Raw genomic sequence first — 23553 nt, 5'->3', positions numbered from 1 at the left:
TGTTTATTTATGACTGGACTATTCTGAAAAAATTAAATTTGTTGAATATTCATTGATAATGTGGGTAATTATTGATTTTATGAGGAAATATCAAAAAGCTTTTTTTATCCTTATCACGAGGTAATCTCCATGTTGATCTCCAGAATTATGCAATGTAATTAATCAATGAAGTGCTCGAGAAGTGAAATGTGATTTAAAATTCCCGCCCATGACCAGCTGGAAGACCGTACGAAAATAGAAAATAATAATGCCGACAATGAAAACAAGTGCCCGGCTTGTTTCTCTGACAGCAACCTGTCAACTTCATCAGTTGTTTTAGCATTTATTTCGAAATCATGAGATAACTATTGATTTAAACAATCATGGGATTTTTCGAAGACACTTTTATCATTCTCGTGACACAGGTCTGTCGAATTAATTATCACTCCTACTAAATACAATCCTTCTACTGTATTTTAACCTCCCCTTCATAAAATCTATTTAAATTCCCGATTGAAATCGCAAAACGACGAATTCCCCATTATTCTTATCGTCTCTCTTATAATTACTTAATTAATGATGACTAGTTTTATTCACATATCTTAATTATTGTTATTTTCATTCTCCCTTGATCTGTTCGTTTCTTTCCCGAATTTCGGGAAGAGTTGTGTTTCATTTTTTTCATTTATTTTCCGCAGGTTCTATTTTTTCTAGGGGCATGGGTTTTTTTCGTGAAGAAATTATTTCGAGATTACGAGGTGCATCACAGACTAGTTCAGTTGATATTCTCGTCAACATTTGCCTTGTCCTGCACAATGTTCGAGTTAATAATCTTCGAAATCGCAGGGATTCTAGACTCTAGGTAAAACAAATGTGAATAATTAATACCTGAAGCCGTAAAAATACAAATTTTTACCAACAGCTCCAGATATTTCCATTGGAATATGGGACTCTACATGCTGCTATTTATGGTTATTGTACTGATACCATTTTACATCGCATATTTTATCATAAGTAACATTGGATTTGGTAAGACTCAAATATTAAAATGCTGCAACAGTCCTAGGAATAAAATTGATGCAGTAATAACAATACAAAATTTGTACACTTGAATCAAATTTGAACCTTGAAAAGATGTCAATTTTATTGCAAGAATTGTCTCAGAAGATATTCAAAAAATAGCTGTGGAATTTTGAGGTGTAAATCTCGATGAATGAAAAATATTTATTTATTTCCAGTCCGAAAAAATTTGGTTCGTCCTCTGACAATTTTAATTTATCTCTTCTACCTGTATTTATTCTGGAAAGTCGGCGATCCCTTTCCAATATTGAGCCCTAAAAAGGGTTTATTATCAATTGAACAAGGAGTGAGTAGAATCGGTGTAATAGGAGTGACAGTGATGGCTCTATTATCTGGATTCGGTGCTGTCAATTACCCTTACTCATCGATGGCATATTTTATGAGGCCAGTGTCATACGCAGATCTTCAGGCAATCGAGAGGAGACTTCTTCAAACTATGGACATGATTGTTGCTAAGAAAAAGAGAATAGCACTCGCTAAAAAAGGTGATGCTGTTTCTCATTCAGATAATCGTTCGAGACTCTGGGGAATGCTGTCACCATTAACGAGCTCCAAAGGGCATCAAGAAAGTGTGTATTTATTATTTAAATTTTCACATCACTCGTTAATACTCTGGAAATTATTTCTAGATATTAAACAACTGCAGTCTGAGGTCTCAGGCCTTGAGGAATTATCGCGCCAGCTGTTCCTGGAGACCCACGACATTCAGAATGCCAGAGAAAGATTGGAGTGGGCAGCCACGTGGCAAGGGAAATATTTCAATTTCCTGGGGTACTTTTTCTCCATCTATTGCACGTGGAAAATCGTTATTGTAAGTTCTCGGAATTCTCACACTCTTCGTTAATTCGCCTTAATTATTATTTTTAGATTGACAGGCAATTACGGATTACTATTAATTAGTGATATTATTTTAATAACAGTCGACGATAAATATAGTTTTTGATCGAGTTGGAAAGAAAGATCCTGTGACTCGGGGGATAGAAATAGCAGTTCACTGGATTGGATTCAACATCGACGTGACCTTCTGGTCACAACATATTTCCTTTTTCCTCGTTGGATGCATTGTCGTTACGTCAATTCGTGGTCTCCTCCTTACACTGACGAAGGTATAAATCAATTCAGTACTAAAGTGCAAAAATGAGAAGACATATTTTCCATAATTACCGATTTATCTTGCAAACTATCGGCTTAATGTGAAAACATCGTTTGCCTTTTTTTGTAGCTTATCTGACATTTTCTTCTACAGTTGATAGCTTTCGAGAACAATCGATAGATATCACTGGATTTTTTATTAATGAAAGATAAAAATCATGTGTTTATCAATATATTTATAATGGCAACAGCTTAAAGTTACAGAGTATTTCTATTGATCATATTTATCAATTTTGCGTTTCAGTTTTTTTACGCCATATCCAGCAGCAAGTCTTCCAACATTATAGTGATGATACTTGCCCAGATTATGGTAATAACAAATGTTATCCTCACCTGTTTATAATTTCACATATCATGGGGTGAATTTTATTAATTTCAATTCTTTCAGGGAATGTACTTTGTATCTTCAGTTCTACTGATGCGAATGAACATGCCAGCCGAGTACAGAATAATAATAACTCAAGTACTCGGTGATCTTCAGTTCAATTTCTATCATCGATGGTTCGACGTTATATTTTTAGTATCAGCACTTTCATCAATTGTCTTTCTCTATTTAGCACACAAACAAGCACCAACTGAGCGTTGATGAATATTAAAATTTCCATTGTTTATCTATTTATTGGTCTTTTAGTTTCATTTCGTTGATGAAAAATCTTCTCACAACTGCCATTCAAAAATCCTTAGTAAGATAATCTACTTTTCGTAGAAAGTAAAAATGAAAAATTATGGAAAAAAAATTCAACACGTAATATAACTCGGCCATTATAGCAAACTGAAGATTTAGCGCTGCAGAAAAACACATTCTAAAATTGAATTGATTACATTGAAATTAATTGATGAGTTCAATGGACCACTCTTCACCCATATTTACACTTGGTTTACGTAACGTCAGTACGTTGTTATTGGTGTTGTATTTGGCCTCCAAACTGACAGTTCCCAGACCTGTTAAAAATTGATAATTAATAAAAAATATATTTTACGCAATAAAAAAAATGAATATGTGAAAAATGATGAATATTTCTAAAAAAGATCTTTTGAATTTTTCAAATTTTTCAAGCTAAGAAAAAAATATAAAGAAAATAAAAATAAAATCCACTCACTCTGTGAAGTAAGTTTCGCAGACTTGACTCCCTTCGGTGGATTGGCAATATCAACTCTCTCCAGCCAACTGGCAGTTTCAAAGTTGGCAAGCTTATCAATATACTGGCTCTTTAGTATTTTACCATCGAAATTGAGTCTCAAATAGACATATTTCCCATGGCGATACTCAAAGCTCGACTCATCGTCTATATAAATTTTTCCACTGGCCTTGCCATCACCATCAGCAATGACAACAAGTGTGTAAGGATCATTTTTCATAGCAACAGTACTCCTTCTGATTCTCATTTTCCTGGGAACAATGGTGCCACTCTTCTGATAGACTGGAATTTTATGCAGAGTAACAGGAATTCTATTAGCCCCAGGTGTTTTGTGCTCCTGCATGGTATCAACGTCATACCAAACATCCTTCCCCTCCCCAGGGAAATAAACTGTCACCTCAGTAACAGAAGGTTCAAAAACAGGTCTAACAAGAATAGCTTCACCCACAAGCTGATGATCATCGATAGTAAACGTGGCAGTCTCCGTGGGATAATGAGCCCAAAGTGGTCTCATAACTGGATAACCAGTGATTTCGTGCTCCCTAAAAAGCGTATACCAATAAGGCAAATAAGAGTAACGTATTCTGATAGTATCCCTGACGATCTGCGTGGTCTCATCATTGAATGTCCATGGCTCTCTGCGTTTGCTCTCCATGTGGCAATGCTGCCTGAAGAAAGATTGCCAAGCCCCAGCCTGATTCCACCTGATAAACATCTCAGCATCAGGATTCTTGAAGAAACCACCAATATCAGCCCCACAAAATGACATTCCAGCAATTCCAGCAGACAGACACATGGGGTAACTGATTCTCAAGTGTGACCACTCAGCAGCATTATCACCGGTCCAAACAGCAGCTGACCTCTGGGACCCAGCAAAATGTCCCCTCGTCAGGACAAATGGTCTCAAAGTGCCCCCTGATCTCTTGTAGAGTGCATCATAAGTCACTTGTGTATACATCATGCAATTGAGATTGTGAACATCTCGATGCTCCCATCCACCATAATGAACCAAATCCTTGGGCATCGTGATCTCAGGACCATTGAAAACACTCGGTTCATTCATGTCATTCCAGATGTAAACGTCATTGGTTGTCCCGTGAAATTTATCAAGGGCGTATTGACCACCGAAGTATTCTCTCACTTTGGGATCGAAAAAGTCGAGATAGGAAGAGGCACCTGGCCAACACCAGCCCTCATAGTCCTTGCCATCAGCATGCTTGACGTAATAACCATTGGCAGTTGCTTCATTGTGAATATAATATGAATCGTCTCGTTTGATGTGAGGATCTATGATGGTCACTAATTTTCGTCCCTTGCTGGTCAAGTTCTCAACCATCTCCAGGGGATTTGGGAATTTTCTCGGGTCCCAGATAAAGTATTTTTTACCGTCAGTCCACTCTATGTCCAGCCACATCACATCCATTGGAATATCGTAAAAGTCGAATTTCTCAACAACTTGTGCCACGTCTTGTTCGTCATTGTAATTCCATCTGGACTGATGGTAACCCAAAGCGAACATCTGGGGAAGAGGACTTGTTCCTGTGAGAATTGTATACTGCCTGAAGGCGTCCAGGGGTTTGGGCCCCAGCAAAAAGAATACATCGATTACACCCGATTCTGACATGAAGTGGGCATTGACCTGGGGTTCTTTCACATTTCTGGAGACAAAATTGACAATGCTCTCGACCACGTTGTTGTCAGCACTTGAGAGAATGTCGACCCACGTTTCGGCAGCATTGTGCCAGAATACTCCACTGGTTCTGTCCTTTCCATGGGCGTAGAGAACTGGAATTGACCCGTACAGGGCCATTTTCTCGTTCGTCTCGTACTCGAAGACATCCAGATTGTAGAGACGATACGGATCTGTTCCTTTGGTTGATCGCAAGGCGAATGGATCAGCGTGCTGAGGTATTCCATAAGCGTGCTCAGCACCAGGAAAACTGAAGTCCAGAGCTATCGCCTCGGGTCCATATGGCTTAGAATCCTGGTGCGATTTGAAATTTTCCTCCCATGCACCTGGATCGTTATCAGCACCATCTCCTGGATATTCAGGGGCTGGTGATCCCTGGCCATCCTCTGGACTCTCACTTTTGCTCTCAGAATTGACAGGCTTTGTTCGCAGGTGCTCAAATCTCATGAGGCCCCTGGCATTTGCCGAGATCACTAGCTGATTATCTGAGTACACATCAACTCTGAATGGAGAGAATTGGAGAACAGCTTTGTTCGTACCACTTGTCACTGTCACATGATCTGGGGTATTTTCTGTTATTGACAGCTCAGCCTGTTGTGGATGATTTTGGAGTGCATCTTGCACCTCGTAACGCTCGTGGAGAGGATTCTTTTCGTTAATGTGTAATCGTAAGGTACTCTCCTTCAGGGCTGTCAGTTGCAAGACAAAAGTCACTCCTGTGTCCTTGTTGAAGACCTCTGCATAAAGAGTCGAACCATTTTGAGTTACTGTTTTGGGGAGAACACTGTAGGGAGTTTTTCCAACTTCGACCTGACGACATCGTCTGAATTTTGAGGAATTTGTGGTTAAATTAAATGAAAAAATGGGACGAGGATAATTATTTACCTGCAGAAACTACTCTGCTCGCAGGTCTTGAAGTTGCTTCTATCAACGGCGTTGACAAAGACTGTCAGACAGAGGAGCAAAACTCCCACTCTAGAGAAGATAGTAAATAAATTATACATTCATAGATATGTATGCATTGTTGTAGCGATGATTAAATAGCCACACAGCCGTTGGAATATTTCACAAATAATTTAATTGCATATTAACGTGTTGATAATTCAATGATAACACGTCATGCAGTTGCTGATAATCATTCAACCCCTGAAGATTGTCAAATAATTTTTCACTTAGAGAATAATTAACAATGTATTGAATTAAACGATTATTTTCAATTATCGACTAATCGAATTGTCTCCTGGGATATTTGATTGAAATTGAAATAACTTGCGGGATTTGAATTAGCCGTTAATCATTCGCTTACCTCATGCACGAAGACATGTCTGCTGATGCGATGAAACACCGTGTCGACCTCCTATTAGTCAACAAGAGCTCGGCATCCACCATTTTGCATTGTTGATATCATGTAATTCCATAGTGTACGACTATTTCCGGCAGCACCTGTTGTTCGAGAAACGACCCGCTCAAATTCAAAGCCAATGAACAGGAAATAAAAAGGAAGAGAAAATAAAATAACAATTTTAGGACGACTCATGATTTTCTGACACCTTATTTTAGACGTTCGTTTTCTGGATGGTTTTTTTTATATACAATATTATATAATTGACCTTCGATTTCTTCAAGGTATTCATTAACCATTTATTTTGGAATTTCGACGCGCATTTCCTGCTTTTTTTTCACAATACAAGATTTTATTTAATTGGCTCTCCATTTTTTGAATTCTTAGTAAGTCTCGTCTTTCAGATTTTTAGTGATAATTATTGCACTCCATTTTCTGAAAATTTACATTATCAGGTATCGAATTGAATTGATTCGTGTCATTAATTTGGAGTTACTATTAAAAAACAATCAGTACCATCACTCATACAGAGTCAATAATGAAAAGAAACGAAAGAAAAACTCAAACCTGCATTGTACTCTAATTTAATTTATTCACAAGTCGTGATAATGTCGATAATAATCGTGAAAATATAATGTGTGTCTAAACGGAAATGAAGTTCCACTCCTACAAGTTTAAATATTGATAACTATAATCTATAAAATATATATCAGTTTCTCAATGTTCTGTAAATACAATGTAAATTTTGAAGTGGATGTACAGATGAGGTAGGTGATGAGTTTCATTTCGAAACGTGAAGCATCCAGTGCATTCTCTCTTTTAAGATAACATTGGATTGAATTTGTGATCAATCGAGGGTAAATTCATGGCCTTCCGAATGCACTCGAAACAGTCGTGATCCCGACGTCCGTCTTCCTCCGAATTTCTCCCCTGTTTCTCATACTTTATGAGTAATGACTCCAAAGCCTCGTCACTGTGTCCATACTTGACAATTCTTCTGATCTCCCGAGATAAAATCGACGAATACTCTTGCGACGTCCGAGAGGTGTTGTACGCCTTCTGCTCGGAAAATTTCATCAGACTCATGAGAAGCTGATACTTATCGTCAGTAATCCCTTGAGAATTTGTACTCAAATACGACGTAATACCGCAAAGACCTTGATCTATCTGACGCTTCCGGAATTCCGAGGTTAAAGAATTTTGAAAATCCATTATAAATCTCAATTAAAATAATTCAATCTGATCCTCTTACTCGATTCCCTGAAGAAGCTGCTCGTTCATTTCCTCATTTATTATTCAAACAATGCAGTCCAAGCACTTGTCATTATCACATAATTGTCTGTACAACTTCTGCAAAACTCCAGCTTTTTTTGGCACAGGTTATCAATGAATCAATCTACCAGGGGTTCCTCCAGATTACTTTTCGGAGATGTTGATGTACTCATCGGGACATTATCTAAGGTATCTAGTCACTGAGTAATCGGTTTAAATGCCAGACCACTGCTCAATGACAAAATTGAGGGTGTATCAGTGGCTAGGATTATAAATGATATTATGATTTTTTTAATGGATAAGATTCGTCACCATTTCTCGTACACGTCAGTATATAATTCAAGTGGGGCGTCATATAAACCCTTTAAACCCAACGAAACGGTATCCATTGGATCAGCTGATAGATCACGGCTCGCAGGGAATCGTAGAAACGTAGTGATTCAAATAACCTCGTACCCATTAAAATCATCTTATATTATAGTTATCACTCCACGAGAGGGATGGCGCTCTACCCGTTTTTCATTATAATTTTATTATTTAATTTATTTAATAATTAAAAAACGCCGGGACGTTGATGGAATTCCCGTTTTCTGAATCTTAAAAAATGAATTCGCGAATGTTTTATGAGAATGATAATTGATGCTTCGATAGTTACTCTTACCTGAATTGACTAAATTCAGTAAGATCGATTTGAGTCTATATGAGTCGATTTAGTCGACTTGAATTAATATCGAATATCGAGATTATCGCAGTTTCAAGTTGAGTATTTTCAGGTGCACATGGGCTACATCAGCTGATTTTGAAACGTAACAAAATAACGCAAGCACTTGAGCTGACGGGAGCGAAAAAATAAGTTATTTAATAATATGAGAATGAGAATGAGAATAACAAAGTAAAATATCTATAAATAAACGTAAGTTTACAGAAGTGTGAATTTTCTTTACCGGTTCTATGTCGTCAAAGGTAAGTGCTCGATTCATCTAATCAAGTTTATTAATACATGTAAATAATTACCTTCAATACCGGTTTTTAAGGTTAAAAATTGAATTCTAATAGTAAATTAATTCCACTTGGGTAGATTGAAGAATGAAAAGTTGCAAGGATTTCATCACTACCCGCCACATCCATACGTGTAATACCCTTCTGAAGACAATACCGAGCAACCTGAAGGGCAAGAGCTCTAGCTCCCAGAGATGGTTAGTCCGACAAATTCAGGATCCGTTTGTGGAGAAGGCGCGACAGGAGAATTGGCGTTGTAGAAGTGCATTTAAACTCCTAGAGATTAATGAAAGATTTAATATTCTCGCACCGGGGATGACAGTTGTTGACTGTGGAGCTGCACCTGGAAGTTGGACCCAAGTTGCAGTGAAGGCAACGAATTCCCATGGCAAAGACAAAGAAAAAAGGATTGGAAAAGTGTTGGCTATTGATAGAAATCCGATTCATCCTGTGGAGGGTGCAATTGTTCTGGGGAATCTAGATTTTACGACTGATAGAGGACAGAAACGACTGTTGGAGACTCTGAATGGTGCCAGAGTGGATGTAGTACTGTCTGATATGGCTCCCAATGCCTCAGGCATTAGAGACATTGATCATGAATTAATCACGGATCTCGCTTACTCCGCACTCACGTTCTCTGTTCAATTTTTAAATCCTGACGGTTGTTTTATTGTGAAGTTGTGGGATGGCCGAAGAGCTCCACAATTTGAAAAAGATGCAGAGAGATTTTATAAAACTATTAAAATTGTTAAGCCTATTGCCACCAGAGACGAATCCACTGAGAAATTTATTTTGGCTAGAGGTTTCAAGGGCCTTAAAACGTGATTGTGATTCATTTCATTTATATTAAATGAATCCCGAATTATGTACAGACAATTATTAATTGAAACAATTATGATATTTCATGTAATCGATTTTTTAATAACAATAATACGTTCATGAAAAAATGGTGAAATATTTTGGTATATAATTCTACCAATTATTGATAACCCATTCGGTATTTGTATTTTCATAGTTTTGATTTTTTAAATCTTAACTTCAATTAATAAAAAAGTAATGACTGATTTTCTATTCGTTTAAGGCCCGGTTGGATTATCTGGAATAGATGATTTACTCCAAAATTGGCACACCTAATTACTCCATCAATTAATCGATTTTTCCGATAATTGTTAGCTAGCGCTCTAGTTGTTGACAACGGCACTAGCTAACAATTATTGGAAAAAACTATTAATTTCCGGAGTAACTAGGAGTCCAAATTTCGGAGTAAATAATCTTTCCCAAATAATCTATCCGGGCCTTAAAAAACTCTTGTGGAAGAAATTTTCCTGAGTTATGATTTTACGTCTCTCCCCTACTTGTACGTTATAGTAAAATATAGAAACTGCATCCCGCCCTGAAGTATATAAATAACCACGGAAATAACGAAAGAGATTGAGTCTACAAAATAAACTTGAAGGTTCTAAAACTCCAGTCGTTACCTTCTTATCGTAAAAAGGGTTGAAAGTACTGGAAACAAAATTATTAGTGCATTTAAATTTTATTTGTACATACGAAGATTGAAGGGAATTTCAAATTTGTTCTGACATCTCGATGAATGAAAAGCAAAAGCAGAACAGAACACTGGTTTAGGTTCAATATCATTGGTAGACAGTTTTGATTGATCGATTTTTTCCTTGCAACATTTCATACGGAGAGAAAAATTTGGCGTAAGTCAAAATCATATTCCATCAATTCGTATGAAAAATAAATCATTACAATTACAGAACAACTTGTATAAAGTACATAACTGGTTTATATTTTTTACTGGATTGTTATTTCGACTTGCAGATGAATGTATTTTCGTGGAATTTCTGTTGAATTTTTTCTCTCCGTATATAAGATCGATAAGATATATATATATATATAATAGATATATAAATAATACAATAACTCGGTACTACCGCAATTCATTAATAATTAATTAATTACTTTACTTCGTTGGTTTAAACATGGAATTCCGATTAATTACGACTTCGGTAATATGCGGTATATACAATTAACGCTACAGATAATTGAACAATGAATTATGTACACAACCATTAATGACATATTAATTTCGATATGTATATCAACATACTGAGATAGCTTTATGGAAATTTTCACTTATTTTCAATTTTTAGGTTCTTGAAAAGGGCCAACTTTTCAAAATTAATGTATTTCATGTACGTTACTGAGATTTGAGACGGTAACTGTTACTGGCCGTAATGTCAAAGTATTCAAACGAATAATTTTCTCTACAATATCTGATTTTTCTAAACACTGACACAGTCAATTCACAATAATCTTCCTATTTTTCTTAAAAGAAAAATCATTCTCAGCTCTAGAAAAGGATGAGATTGACTTCTACAAGCTGATACCAACATTTACACATTTAGCACGTACATTAGGACCCTAAATAAAAATACTGCGCATATAAACACATTAACTTTTTCCGCTGTAATGCCATTTTCATGATTATTGTTTTTACCATAAAAAAAACACATTTACCTTCGTCCACTATACCATCCAGATTGCACGTAGGATTTTGAATTTTTAAACTCATGAAAAATAAATAGATTCATACGCCTGGATCAATTGACATCAAGTGCGTTCGAAGATAAGTCGTGGAAATTCATATGAAATGACTCACTGCATTCACTTAATTCGACTAATGGCCACCCAACACATCAATGATTCTCATTTTAAATATATGCTTCATATAATTTTTTTAACCATAATTTTCTGATTAATCAGTCTTTCAATATGCGTCGGCTGAGCATGTTTTGTGCTATATCAGCGCTTAAATGATTTCACCATGTAAAACCTATTTTTAGTTTTCAACGACTTCGCCGGTCGTACCCTAATTGAAGTTCTTGCCCTTCTCTGGAAGAACTTGTTCTTTCAATTCCTCTGATGAGAACAATTGTGATTCCAATTCAAGAAGTCACCACGAGTTTAACATTGCTCAGCCTTCAACGGGAGTATTTGTAACGAATGGTCTAGAGACATCACGAGATGTCGGTTTGAAGTAGTTGAACCTCCTATTTTCATGTGATCGCTTGTCGGAACTTTCAAATGTGCCTGATACCGGATAGTGAAGTAGACTAGGGTCCCTCACGAGAGGCATTCTCGTCCAGAACCATATCGGAGCTCGATCCTTCTGTTTTTCGTTGACACCAAATCTAGGCCGAATTGAGCCTTGGCGGTCATTCCGCCAATCTCGCCAATGAACCTGCTTCTGAGGACTAGAGAGGTTATTCACGGTACCTTGATTACTGTAGGTTTGATGATGATGATTGCCCTTGAAATTCTCATACGAATGAATACTGTTAACTCCCTCCGATGGGAACCTTACATAGCTGGGCCCATTCTGGATTCGATTGTAATTTGGAAACCTAACAAAATCATTAGGCACATTTCCCAGACCCAAATTTTGGTGATTCGGAAAGAAGCTATCCGCGTCCGATACCTTCTGCAAATCCATCTGATCCTCAATCGTCTTGATTTCCGTGAAGACGTCTGAGTTGTCTGGAGTTATTAATGTCACGTATTTGGACTCATCCCTGCTTGGAAACTCAGTGGAATGAGGATCAACTCGCTTTCTGTTATTATAGTTGCTTGATGGAGAGTACTGAGGATTATCAGATGGATATTGACTGACAATGGCTTCTGCATTGTTAGATGAAGACGCAGTCATAATTTCGGAGTTGTCAGACTTGTTCGGATTGTGATGTATGTCGATCAATGGAACCCTCGTGGATGATATTTCATGGATATTTTCATTTACAGGCAATTCTTCTATCCGTATTACTGAACTCATCTCCTTCTGACTCGTGGAGGATTCGTCGCGCACTTTGGTTATTGCCGGAAGCGCTTCTTGTTTCGTTCCAACGTTCTCCATTGTTGTGGATTCCTTCTTACCATCGGTATCGTCTTCAGTGATTTCCGCATTTTCCGGGTATTCCGTATATGATGATGAGTCTTCATCGAGAAATGTCGTTTCCTGGTCCGTCAACAACGCCGGAGTGACTGTCATGAGGTTTTCATCCGTTAGAGATTTGAGCGATGTCGTCTCTTCAAGTTTCAATGAATTCGTTGCGTTTGCATTTTCGTGAATATTCACACCGACGACTATTGTTTCCCGAACGAAATCATCATTAATGCTTGTGGAACTCGATATTTTAGACGAAGTCGTGTCATTATTGTTATCCACAGGGATTGATAATAACTGAATACGGGGCTGCGCCGTCACTATCATACTAGCTTCACTATGTGTCAGAATTTCATCATCATTCGATGATTCTTCGATGTCTTCTACATCTTCATGTTGTCCAGGAAGTTCTGTTTCAGTTTCCTCGGCCAATTCCTTGATGTCTAATAACTGAGGCTTCGACGTATTCATCTCTGGATCTACCACAGCAGACTCATTGAAGAGAATTTCAAATGGTGTCGTGGTAGTTGGTAAGCGTTCGGAGAAGTTGACACCGAAAATTTCCTCAACTTCTGGATTCAACTTGTCATCTTTCTGAACGTCCAGCTTTGAAACTGGTAGTTTGGTTGGAGTCAACAAGAGAACAACAGTTGGAGAAACTGATGAGTTATTCAAAGGCCATTTTTCCTTAAACTCTTCACGTTTGTCGTCATCTGATTGCGAATCCGTCACTTCCTCGGCAATTGTATGATTATGAATTTTCTCGTCAGGCTCAACTTTATAACCAACGACTTCTGAATAACTCGAGTTGGTGTCATCGACGAAGGCAACTATTGAAACAATACCGTCATACTTTGTAGAATTGCTTTTATTATTTCCAATACCATCCTTGGTAGTTGGAGCTTCATGAAAAAATGTCTTCTCATCCGATTCATCTTCGTGCTCCTCAGCCTTCTCATCTACAGTTACTTTAGCTCCTTCATCTCTATCGAGAGGTTTTACTTCCGACGAAGGTATAGAAAGTGCTTGAGACTCATCATCGAAGTCTTCCTCCTGGTCTTCCTCCTGGTCTTCAGGACTAGCGGCAACAGGAATATTCAGGAGATCCAGCTGCAGTGGTCCAGTGGGAACTGAATCCGAAGAGCTAGCTGCAGCTTCCGGCTTGGTACCTCCCAAATTAGCGTACATAGCGTTTAACCTCTGGACAAGAAAGTCGAGATGCGCTTCGTGATTGATGTTTACGTTCTTGACGCAACGGTTCATCGGGTCGGCTTGATATCCTTCAGCACACGCAGGCAGGGCCTGCAACGATGGAGCAATGAAGATACTCTTTGGCGTGATCTTCCGAAGAAGACTGGCGGAATCTAGTCCACCACCTATATTGCCTCCACCCTGATCCACCAGGAGCCACGCTTGCCATGCAAGATCCTCAGGATTTCCCACTTGATCTATTCCGGAATTCTTCATTGAAGATACCAGCGATTTTCTCCGCGTCTCTGGCCTTGAATCCTCTTCCATCGGCCTTGACAAAGTTCGTGTAAGTAAACCAATGTTCAGGAGGATGAAAAATAATTTTCGCCTACTCCCTATCGACGCCATGCTTACTAATACGTCACGCCGAAGAATTCTGCTAATTCAACTCTTTAGTGGGCGTCGCCAAATTAATCGACGCATGGAGAAGATTCCTGCAACATTGAGAGATACAAATTCAATTAGATTCTCAAAGCGTGTGGTCAATTGATCAACTTCAATGTGGGATATTGTAAAATACTTCAAAATGTAGCGAACAGAATTATCTATGCGCAGAAATTTTTTCGTTGGATCACAATAAAATCTAGGGGACTTCGGGAGTTCTTAAAAAATTACTAGATCTGGAAAAGGTCGGGACTAATTGGGAGAAAGATAGAAAATAACTATTAGTTTTATACCAGTGAATCCGGGGACTCCCATACTAAATGCGACAAGAAAAATAAAAAATGTCGAATGAATAATTTAAAGGTTTCAGTTCTGGGGCTTTCGCTGTCAAAATTATTAACCATGTTTCGCTTATTCTCGGCGTTGTATCAACGTTTAGCAAACATTGCAGTCTGCATCATCAAGGTTGTGAGCATTTCTGTATGCTCCTTAGGTGGTAGTGGGGGAAATAAATCAAACTGCATTGCTCTGAGCGGGATGGATTTCTCTCCATTCAGTTAAGACGAATATTTCAAAAAAGAGAGAAAATGGAATCAGTCAAACGGTCAAGAAGACACCAGTCCAAGAAGATCCTTGAGAAATACCTACATCTCCACAACTGCTAATGCTGAATTTTACTCGTCTCGATTCTTTTTTTGCGAATTATCGAATAGCAAAGATCAGATCAGAATATGTTTACTAAAAAATTTAGAGAACAATTCGTCAACTCGGTTGTCATTTGACGATTTAGAATAATACTTGTTTATCTTTCTGATAACGCAACTGATTATCTTTGATACTCCATTCAGTTACTTACTCATTATAATAATTTTTAATGTTTTAAGAAAACAGATTATAAATTGGTAAAGAAATGAATAAAGAATGAGAGTGCGTGAATAGTGGCACCACTGGAATAGAGTGGTAATGTCCATGTAGGAGAAACATTTCGAAATGCCAACTTCTAAGCGCATTCCACGGTATTGTAATCGATGCCGCTACAAACCATTCACAATCAGTGACCAACATTATCGTTGACGGTGAAATACAGATAGAGCGTTTCTAGCCGATACACCGTTTTCTTTAATAGCGTTTTCATTTCTCAGAAATTTCTGATATAGTACTTCAACAATTTTTACGTTCACTCGCACGGTAGTTGCTCATAATCAATAGTTTTAACATTAACATTTAAGTTCATGATTTGTTACCATTATTCCATTAGCCCGAATTGGCTTCCCCACGAGGACGAACTGAATGAATAGAAATAGAAACAAGAAGCGTAGAAAGTTCTAAAGTTCTTCCTTAAACTTCATTTCTTTTTGCTTCCGAATGGAAGCTATGGAATCATGATTTTTTTCGATTTGCCAATTTTGATGGAGAACTCGAAGACCTAAATTTTGGGACTCCACTGAGACCAATACAATTTTCTCTCGATTTTTGCGTTTTCTCCTTGAAATAATTCGCTTAGTTGTTGTTTATGGAAAATTTTCGAATCATCTCACTGTTCTACATACTTATGCACCTTTGATAAAAAAATTATATCTTCGAATTTCATGAAATTCTACATAATTTTAAAATATACTTACGAAATTGAAAACATAACCGGTCACAAGGCTTCCATTCGGAAGCAAAAAGTACAATTTAAATTGCGAAAGTGGTTTATTGATTAATTGAGAGGTCAGTGTAAATTTATCAACGTCGAGCGATAGGGCTCGACGAACTGAGCTTATGTATAGGTTACTCTTTCCTACAAACGCGATGCTTCTCTCATCTAGCGGCGTAATAACGCTAATTACCAATAAAAAAAAAGACATTAATCAACACAAACGACTTAGCTTCATAGAAATATTATTGCACAATAAGTGTGAATAATATTATCATTAATATTACAGTTATTAAGATTTTTAATACTTTCTCCAATCTACTCTCGCCAAACTCCGGGAAACTTTCATATTTTGTAAGATTTCTCTAATATTCGCCTACCTACCGTTTTTATCTATTGGTTTATTTTTTTTTTATCTCAAATTATATCCATTTTCATGCGAAATCTTGCCTGGGATTTTCCCAACTATCTTTCACTGGGAAAACATTCAACGTATAGTTGTGGGGAGCACTAATTTTGTGGCGACACTCACTCAAATGTCACTAACTCGTCAATTGTCCTGAATTTAAATTTATGTGTCACTGGGGCGATATCAAAGCGCGCGCGGGAGACGCGCCTTTTTATGGGAACGATTTTTTAAAAATTACTCGCATCAATTTTAAACTTGTGGTTTTAACTGATCGTTTGTCCATTGATTCAATTAGTTAAACAATACGAAATAAAATTACATCGACACATCGATCATTTTTATAATCACAATTTTCAACGGGGAGTTTATTTTTTAATAACTATAGTGTAGTTTTTCATGTGAAAATTATCAAGCTTCAGAGCAGAGAGATATTCCATTCGGATAATTATATACACATGTTTAATCGTGAAGAATCATGAAATCTCTCATTACAAAAGCCGTCCTGGCATTTCGTGTCACCGCGTTATTTTCATACTGTACTGTACTTTACTGAGTCATGTATATACATGTTATTAATAATATACAAATAAGTATATTTGTAAAGTATATTATGAGGACTTGGAGTTTTTTTCCACAAAAATCGAGTACATAACCTAAAAAACGCAACCCGACGAGTTCCTCGCATGACCTGAGTGCACCACGTGCAGGAAGCTGTCGAAGCACCCGAAAATGTTTATTCTCGTAAAAGATATTCACTCAAACTTGACCGGCACTTTAAGATGATTTTAAGATGACAGCAGCCAGGATCACGACGCTGAAGTCGGGGGTAGTAGATGGAAATTGTGCTCACCACTTCTGGGACATGTCGACAACCCAGATGTTCCACCAGGTATGGCACGATATAACATAAAGTTACACACTCCACTTTCAAAACTTGTATATTTCAAATTGATATCGTGAGTGATTCTCTGCGACCGGAGCATGAGGTGCACTATGTCACCGAGCTTCTGACATCCGTCAACACAACATATGTTTACACGGTGGTGGCTACCTCAGGGACAGTGCCAGAAAAGCGGACGTACATTCCAATTACGTGAAAAAAAACTGTCCTCCAAATATCCTTTCTCCAAATATATATCCGAATAAACAAAATATATTTAAATAAGTAGAAAATTATTTTCAAAATATAGCATTTACTGTTGGCCGGTAGATGACACTAATATAAAGTTCGGTAAAATATCGATTATTATTCACTCAAAATTTTTATACAACTATTTCATTAAAAAAATCAAACGAATATATATATATATATATTTATGGAAATTTCTTTTTTTTGTGTCACTTCACTAGAAATTGAAGTTTAATTGACATTTAATTCCACTGACATTTGATTGTTCTCGCAGTTTATTTTTATTTGTTATTAATAAGTATTAGTATTATTAGTAACTTATATCAATTGTTTACATTCTCTTTCCACATTTCAGGAACAATTCCTGCTGATTTGTCTGTTGATGTGTTTTCCCTAGGTTCTAATACAATTTTTAAAAAACAGATTGCCGGATTATTTCTGAGCTTATTCTCTTCAAATTATTGGCAGACAGGAATGCACCTGTGCTGGGCAGCCTGGGACAATGAAGTTGAATTAACTTATCTATTTCTTGTCGGCCTTTAGAGTAAAGGGGACAGAACCGAATGATATGATCGATATCTTGTATCTCAACGTTATCTCCACAACTGCATTCCGAGCTGCTCACTATTTTATTCTACATAGGGACTTGTTGAGATGGTAATGGTTTGATGTGGCCGTATTGACCCAGACAACCAGTTCTCTAGGGAGCTTTCGTGCCATACCCGGTCTTCCGTCGTTTCTCCAAAAATTCGTCTAATAAAATTCCCCTGCATTGCACTTTGAACTCCGTGGGTGGAGCTGGGTATGTTTTAATTTCCTCAGTTACACTTCAGGCAAAAGAGTCAACCCTTCCATCCCCATCAATCCCAAATTAGCATGAATCCAGGCGGGCGATTTTCGTGTTGAATAAATTTTCTGTGAATCAGAATTTCTTTCGCGTCTAGAGTAAACAAATTAGTGTGTGGATTAAAACTAAATAAAAACTAATGGATTGCAGACTTTTGGAGACTGGAGGAAATAGGAGAGAATAAGATGACTGGACATCTTATGCTCTTGCTTCATCCAGTGCTAAATTGAAAATTAAAAAATGCTCTTTGCATTTTATAGCGAGTAGTGCTTATCAAGGGTAATGGGCGTATCTATGCCCAGATTAGGGCAGTGACAGACAGCTCCTACATATTCTAGGTCTTGATTTTTACTACCATCTGCGTATATTATGTTCCAATTCTCATTTTGCAAGCTGATCTGTCAGAGCTCGGTTGGAAAAATCCTTCCTCAATACTTTTTGTGATCGATTTATCTCTACTCCAGTTTTATTTTCTTTAAAAATGAGGAATTAATTATTCCTAAGAACTTTCCTAAGATACGTTTTACAGAGTAATATGGTTTTTTAATAAGCATTAGCTTAGGCTCTCCTAGGACATTGGTAGGGGTGCTACGCCTATAGATTCAAGTTTCAACTTTTTCGCTAAATCGCAAGCCGAGCGTTTTCTCGTGATTCCGGTATCTTTGCCGAATGCTTCGGAATGTCTATACCTCTTGTTTGCAATGAATTTAATGAATTTTAAAATAGAACTGGAGCAGCCGATCTCGGTGAATATATCTATCAAAATGTCACCGACCACGTTGTCAAATGCTCTGGTGACATCCAAAAATACTGCTGGCATATGGTTCTGGTAACGAAAGGAATCCTCAACTTGTGCGGCAAAATTGACTAGATTGTCCCGACAAGATAGCGCAGGTATAAATCCTGTTTCCGCAGAGAGTATTTTACCATTACGTTCTACCCACCGCTGTAATCTGTTCTTCAGTAGGGTCTCATATAATTTGAGCAGACATGAGGTAAATGCAGTGGGCCAAATTCCGGAACTGTTGGCTTCAGGAATGAAGTGAAAATAGGAGTCCCTCCATTCAGGCGAGAATTTCCCCGAACGGTGCATGTCATTTAAAGTATCTAATAGAATTAGTTTAATTTACACCAGAAAACGACTGAGGAACACGCCGTCAACGTCAACAGTCCATCAACGTCGAGGGACGGCTTTTGATCTCGATGTCATGCTTTCCCAAAGAGAAATTCTTATATTGAAAAACATCACACCCTCATTTTGGTGTTTCAAACAAAATTCATTGGGATATTCGTTGTTATTCCTTTCACCTGTTGTTTCAGTTGTACCTCTGACGGGGATGATAAGTGAGGCCCTTGCTCTACACTCTTATCAGGAAAAAAATACATTCACCTCGGGAAATTGAAATTAAAATGAGGCGGAAGCATTGGATTTTCCAACCACATGTGCCAATCGCGGTCGATTCAACGCGCGGGTCGAACTAATTTCGTCGACGCCTCGTGTCCCGAAGAGAACATCCGATTCTCCGTATACACTGTTAACTGGTTTCTTGTCTTGAAACAAAAAGAATCGATCTGTTTCCCCCTAGGGCAAATCACACGCCGCTGTCGTATTTCTATCATTCAAATTAGTCAACTTACCCATCTCCCATGAGAATATACTAGGCTTTAAATATATCATGGTGGGTCCTGTACCCCTTACTCTAACACTTGATTTGTATATATGTGTAAAATGAGAGATCCCCACAGAGTTGCACGCCTCCGTGAAACAGTGTCAGTGACCGACAGCCTAAGGCCGCCAGACCATCTTGCATGAAACACAAGCTGTCTTGAACTTTGAGCGTGGTTCACATAGTGGAAAAAAAATAATGCGGTCTATGCGTTCTCAAAGGAGACAGGAGGAGGTCGGGCTTGACAGATCCAGAGTATTTTATCGAGTGCTTTCCAAGTCATTCTCACTGGAGCCACCAAAAAGTCCTGTAGTTGTAAAAACTGACTAGTCAATATAAATTTTATTATGCCTTTTTTTTCCAAATCTCGAGAGCTATTGGGTATATTGGGTATTAAAAATAATATAATTAACTTACGGTGGTAGTCACGAGAGGAGAGGGCGATACACGTGGGTGCTCCAAATTTATAATCTCCGCTCATCGATCTATTAATAGTCAAATATTTTAACAGGTGTTAATTATCACGTGCTCATAATCACCCTTGATGTCACCTCGTAACCTCGTCACCTGTTTTACTAACTGTACTCTCCATAATTCGAAGGCAGCAGTTCTCTATTTCTCTCTGATCTAGGAACGCGCGAAGTGGGGACATAAAAGTTCTCGGAATTCCATTCCTCAATCTTATATTCGAAAACTCTGTTTTGCTTGTTTACCATCGCTCTCGTCCTGGAACTGGTACTTTCATGCTGTGATCAAGGTTGAAGGAAGAAAAATCAACAATGACATCTGATGTGACGCTTGAGTCTCAGTAATTCCCATAAAAATGAAGAAATGTGCCGCAATGTCGAGAATTAGAGATATTCAAGTAATTGTCAATTCATTCTTAGAGACCGGAATAGGTTTATCATGAGGACAAAAAAATCGGGAAACAATGTCTATGCAGAGGGTGGATAGACACCGGTCCAAAGGATCAAAAGCAAACATGGATAACGTCCTAGGTATCCAGACCCCGAGCCTATCTCACTATTTACCTTTTACCTTTTAACTCCAGAAATTTTATCACGCATCACCGCCTAGTTATTTAGCTTTCATTGAAAACCCAGTCTATTTTTTGGAATGGAAAAACCATCATTTAAAAAACCCATTACTTAATCCCAAAGACTGCCGACGTACCCTCTCAGCAACTCGGGTTCCACGAGCGCCACCTCGCGTTCTTTTTTGATACATATTCCTTCACTCTTTCTCTTGGTGTTAATTAATTAATAAACATTTTGAATAAATATGATAGAGGGATCTCGATCATTGAGTGTTGAATATTTGAAAAGTCCTGATCCTACGATGACAGAAGTCGCACTACGTTGTCTCTCAGCGGAAAGACTCTTCCAAGCCGAGTTCCGGGAGACGCAGGCAGATCGATTTCAGTCTCTCATAGGCTCGGATAGCCTCGAGAGCTTTTTTTATTTTTTATCCCACTAATTAAATTGCAAATTTTGTTATTTTTTGTGATTGCATAGCTAATGTAGTCGGTTCTGTCCATTTTTGAGAATTTAATAAATTGTTGAATCCTTTAATTTGAATTATTCAATTATTATTTCCAGAATTTCTTACATAAAACTAGACGGATTCGATAACTATTTGCATTTCATTATAACTCAACTCCTTCGAATGAGTATATTACGCAACAAGTGCGGAATGGGTTTTTTGACTCGTGGGAGGTTTGTCATAGGAGCAGAAGGTGAGTTAAAAATCCTATACAGAGAAAAATAATTGCTAGAGATTACTATAATATAGATTTCACTATAAAAATATGGTAATACCATATGGCTAATACTATTATAGTCTCGAGCACGTGATTACGAGCTCTGATGTTTCAATAATAATAAACGTGAATTATTCCATATTTCAACTCATAGGTTTCAAGTAAATTTTTCCAAATTGATGACTGCAAAAAAAAACTGAATAGTGACTGGATCATCGAACTGATGGGGATTGAAAAACTGTTCCTTTGTCTGAAGAGTATCAACTGATTTCCATGCATTCATGGATGACCTAATAATTTTGACGAACGTATTCTGTGGATTAATTACGGATCGTGTCATTTTAAAGGAAATGCCTGAAAAATTAAACTCACGGTCACTTGATTTAGTTTCTTCTAACGGTATATTAGAAGCTTTTTTATCGATGGCAACTCGTCCGGGTCTCTCTTTCGTTTTGTGGGTGCCTTTTCCTCTGCTTGAGTGCCTCCACGACCCACGAAAGGATACGTCAGCAAGAGCCTTCCGTAACTATTGTTGAGAAGGTTCCCCTTACTCATTAATTACAATTCCTATATTTCAGGATTATATTGAATTATTATAGCAACAATACGATTCACCGTCATTATTATTCATCAACTGTAAGCGATTCAAACAAATTTCCAATCCGCAAATCATCAATTCGCCGCTTTTGTTTACATATCCCACATCGTTCAACACCAGGTGAATTATGATCAATAAATACATGAACAATGAAATATTTTTTTCTCAAAAAAATAAAGATCGACTTGTATTAATGCGAGGAATAAAAATAAATACTTAGAATCAGGAACTTATTTCCATCATTTACTCACTATTAGAAGCTTCATTATGGTACTATGAGAACTGTTTCAACTATCACTATTTCTCGTAAAAACTTGATCACGAAACAATCACGGTGTGTCACGTTGCAAAAAATTTCTACCACCAGCACTGGCATCACCACAGCACTGATGAGTTTAATTACAATTCTGAACTACTCCTGGCCATTCTGTGAATGGAATTACAATTTATTTATTGAAAGAGTTCTCCCGATATCACGACTATCATCAAAGTCCACCTGTGTCCTTAAAACATTTCACTTTCAGCATCGAACGAGAGAATGTTTAAAACCTCAACGATTAAAACTTCCAAACATGCTCTCCTCACGTTGGATATCCGTGAATAATCAGCTTTTCTCGAAAGGTAGATTCGGTGAAAATGAATGAATAATTTATGGTTCAAACTGATGTATAAAAATGGTCTCACATCTGCGCATGACTCCCTTTCCGTGTGAAACGGGCGTCAAGTAGCGACTGGCGTTTTCTTCGGTGTGAGAGTCACAACCGAGAGGTTCAGCTCGTGTTTCCACTCACTTCCCACCCCCTCCCTCTTACCGACAAAATGAGTTGGTTACCTCTGTATCTCCATCTTTCTCAATCCTAAGGGTTCTCGCTCAAGCCGTCGCCCCCCGTGGCCCCCCACTTCCTGGCCAACGTACATCCCTCCGTCCCTCACCCTCATTTTACTCCAGTGAGGAAGGTTTGTGCTGTTACGACGTCGAGTTTATCTCCTTACGTGTGCCACATGCATCTCACTTATGTTTATCTTTGATAACAGATTCGGAGGATCTGCAGCGAATCAATAGTGCTTTTATCGTATTCAGGCACGTTCCAGTAAGTAATGTACCATAGAGCGGCATTTTCTGCTGTACAACTAATAAACGAGTAACAAATATATAATATATATTCCAAACTGGAAAATTTATAAATCTGACAGATCACTCCATTGAGGAATCCAATCGTTCACTTGGTCAAGTATTGAGGATTATCGCTCGATTAATAATTTCGATA

The 23553-nt window shown here is 37.7% G+C and overlaps 4 protein-coding genes across 8 annotated transcripts; 2 read left to right on the top strand and 2 right to left on the bottom strand.

The window, feature by feature from the left end:
• Positions 1-257: 257 nt before the first annotated feature.
• GPHR (golgi pH regulator) lies at positions 258-2948 on the top strand. The gene is made up of 8 exons (XM_011301801.1): positions 258-404; positions 678-841; positions 902-1008; positions 1218-1628; positions 1689-1870; positions 1980-2165; positions 2456-2521; positions 2600-2948. The coding sequence occupies exons 1-8, from the start codon at positions 363-365 to the stop codon at positions 2795-2797; spliced, it is 1356 nt and encodes a 451-aa protein (XP_011300103.1). The 5' UTR covers positions 258-362; the 3' UTR covers positions 2798-2948.
• Positions 2804-6453, bottom strand: GCS2alpha (glucosidase 2 subunit alpha). The gene is made up of 4 exons (XM_011301802.1): positions 6347-6453; positions 5926-6015; positions 3312-5863; positions 2804-3153 (listed from the first exon to the last, which is right to left on the bottom strand). The coding sequence occupies exons 1-4, from the start codon at positions 6427-6429 to the stop codon at positions 3041-3043; spliced, it is 2838 nt and encodes a 945-aa protein (XP_011300104.1). The 5' UTR covers positions 6430-6453; the 3' UTR covers positions 2804-3040.
• Positions 6454-8361: 1908 nt separating this feature from the next.
• On the top strand, positions 8362-9808 carry Mrm2 (Mitochondrial rRNA methyltransferase 2). The gene is made up of 2 exons (XM_011301800.1): positions 8362-8617; positions 8733-9808. Exon 2 carries the CDS (start codon positions 8741-8743, stop codon positions 9476-9478), a length of 738 nt encoding a protein of 245 aa, XP_011300102.1. The 5' UTR covers positions 8362-8617; positions 8733-8740; the 3' UTR covers positions 9479-9808.
• A 46-nt stretch (positions 9809-9854) lies between these two features.
• Positions 9855-22624, bottom strand: LOC105264715 (uncharacterized). Of its 5 annotated transcripts, XM_011301795.1 has the most exons (3): positions 22537-22612; positions 22060-22254; positions 9855-14287 (listed from the first exon to the last, which is right to left on the bottom strand). In XM_011301795.1, exon 3 carries the CDS (start codon positions 14199-14201, stop codon positions 11637-11639), a length of 2565 nt encoding a protein of 854 aa, XP_011300097.1. In that variant the 5' UTR covers positions 14202-14287; positions 22060-22254; positions 22537-22612; the 3' UTR covers positions 9855-11636. The 5 variants fall into 5 exon arrangements, with proteins under 5 accessions (XP_011300097.1, XP_011300093.1, XP_011300095.1 ...); XM_011301791.1 differs by lacking the exon at positions 22060-22254 and having other exon boundaries at positions 22537-22624; XM_011301793.1 differs by lacking the exons at positions 22060-22254; positions 22537-22612 and adding an exon at positions 17136-17274.
• Between the last annotated feature and the right edge of the window lie 929 nt (positions 22625-23553).

The sequence above is a fragment of the Fopius arisanus genome, unplaced genomic scaffold (genome assembly GCF_000806365.1).
Source record: "Fopius arisanus strain USDA-PBARC FA_bdor unplaced genomic scaffold, ASM80636v1 scaffold00024, whole genome shotgun sequence".
Lineage (NCBI taxonomy): Eukaryota > Metazoa > Arthropoda > Insecta > Hymenoptera > Braconidae > Fopius > Fopius arisanus.
The sequence above is the reverse complement of the archived record's forward strand: the minus strand, read 5'-3'. Positions and strand labels throughout refer to the sequence as shown.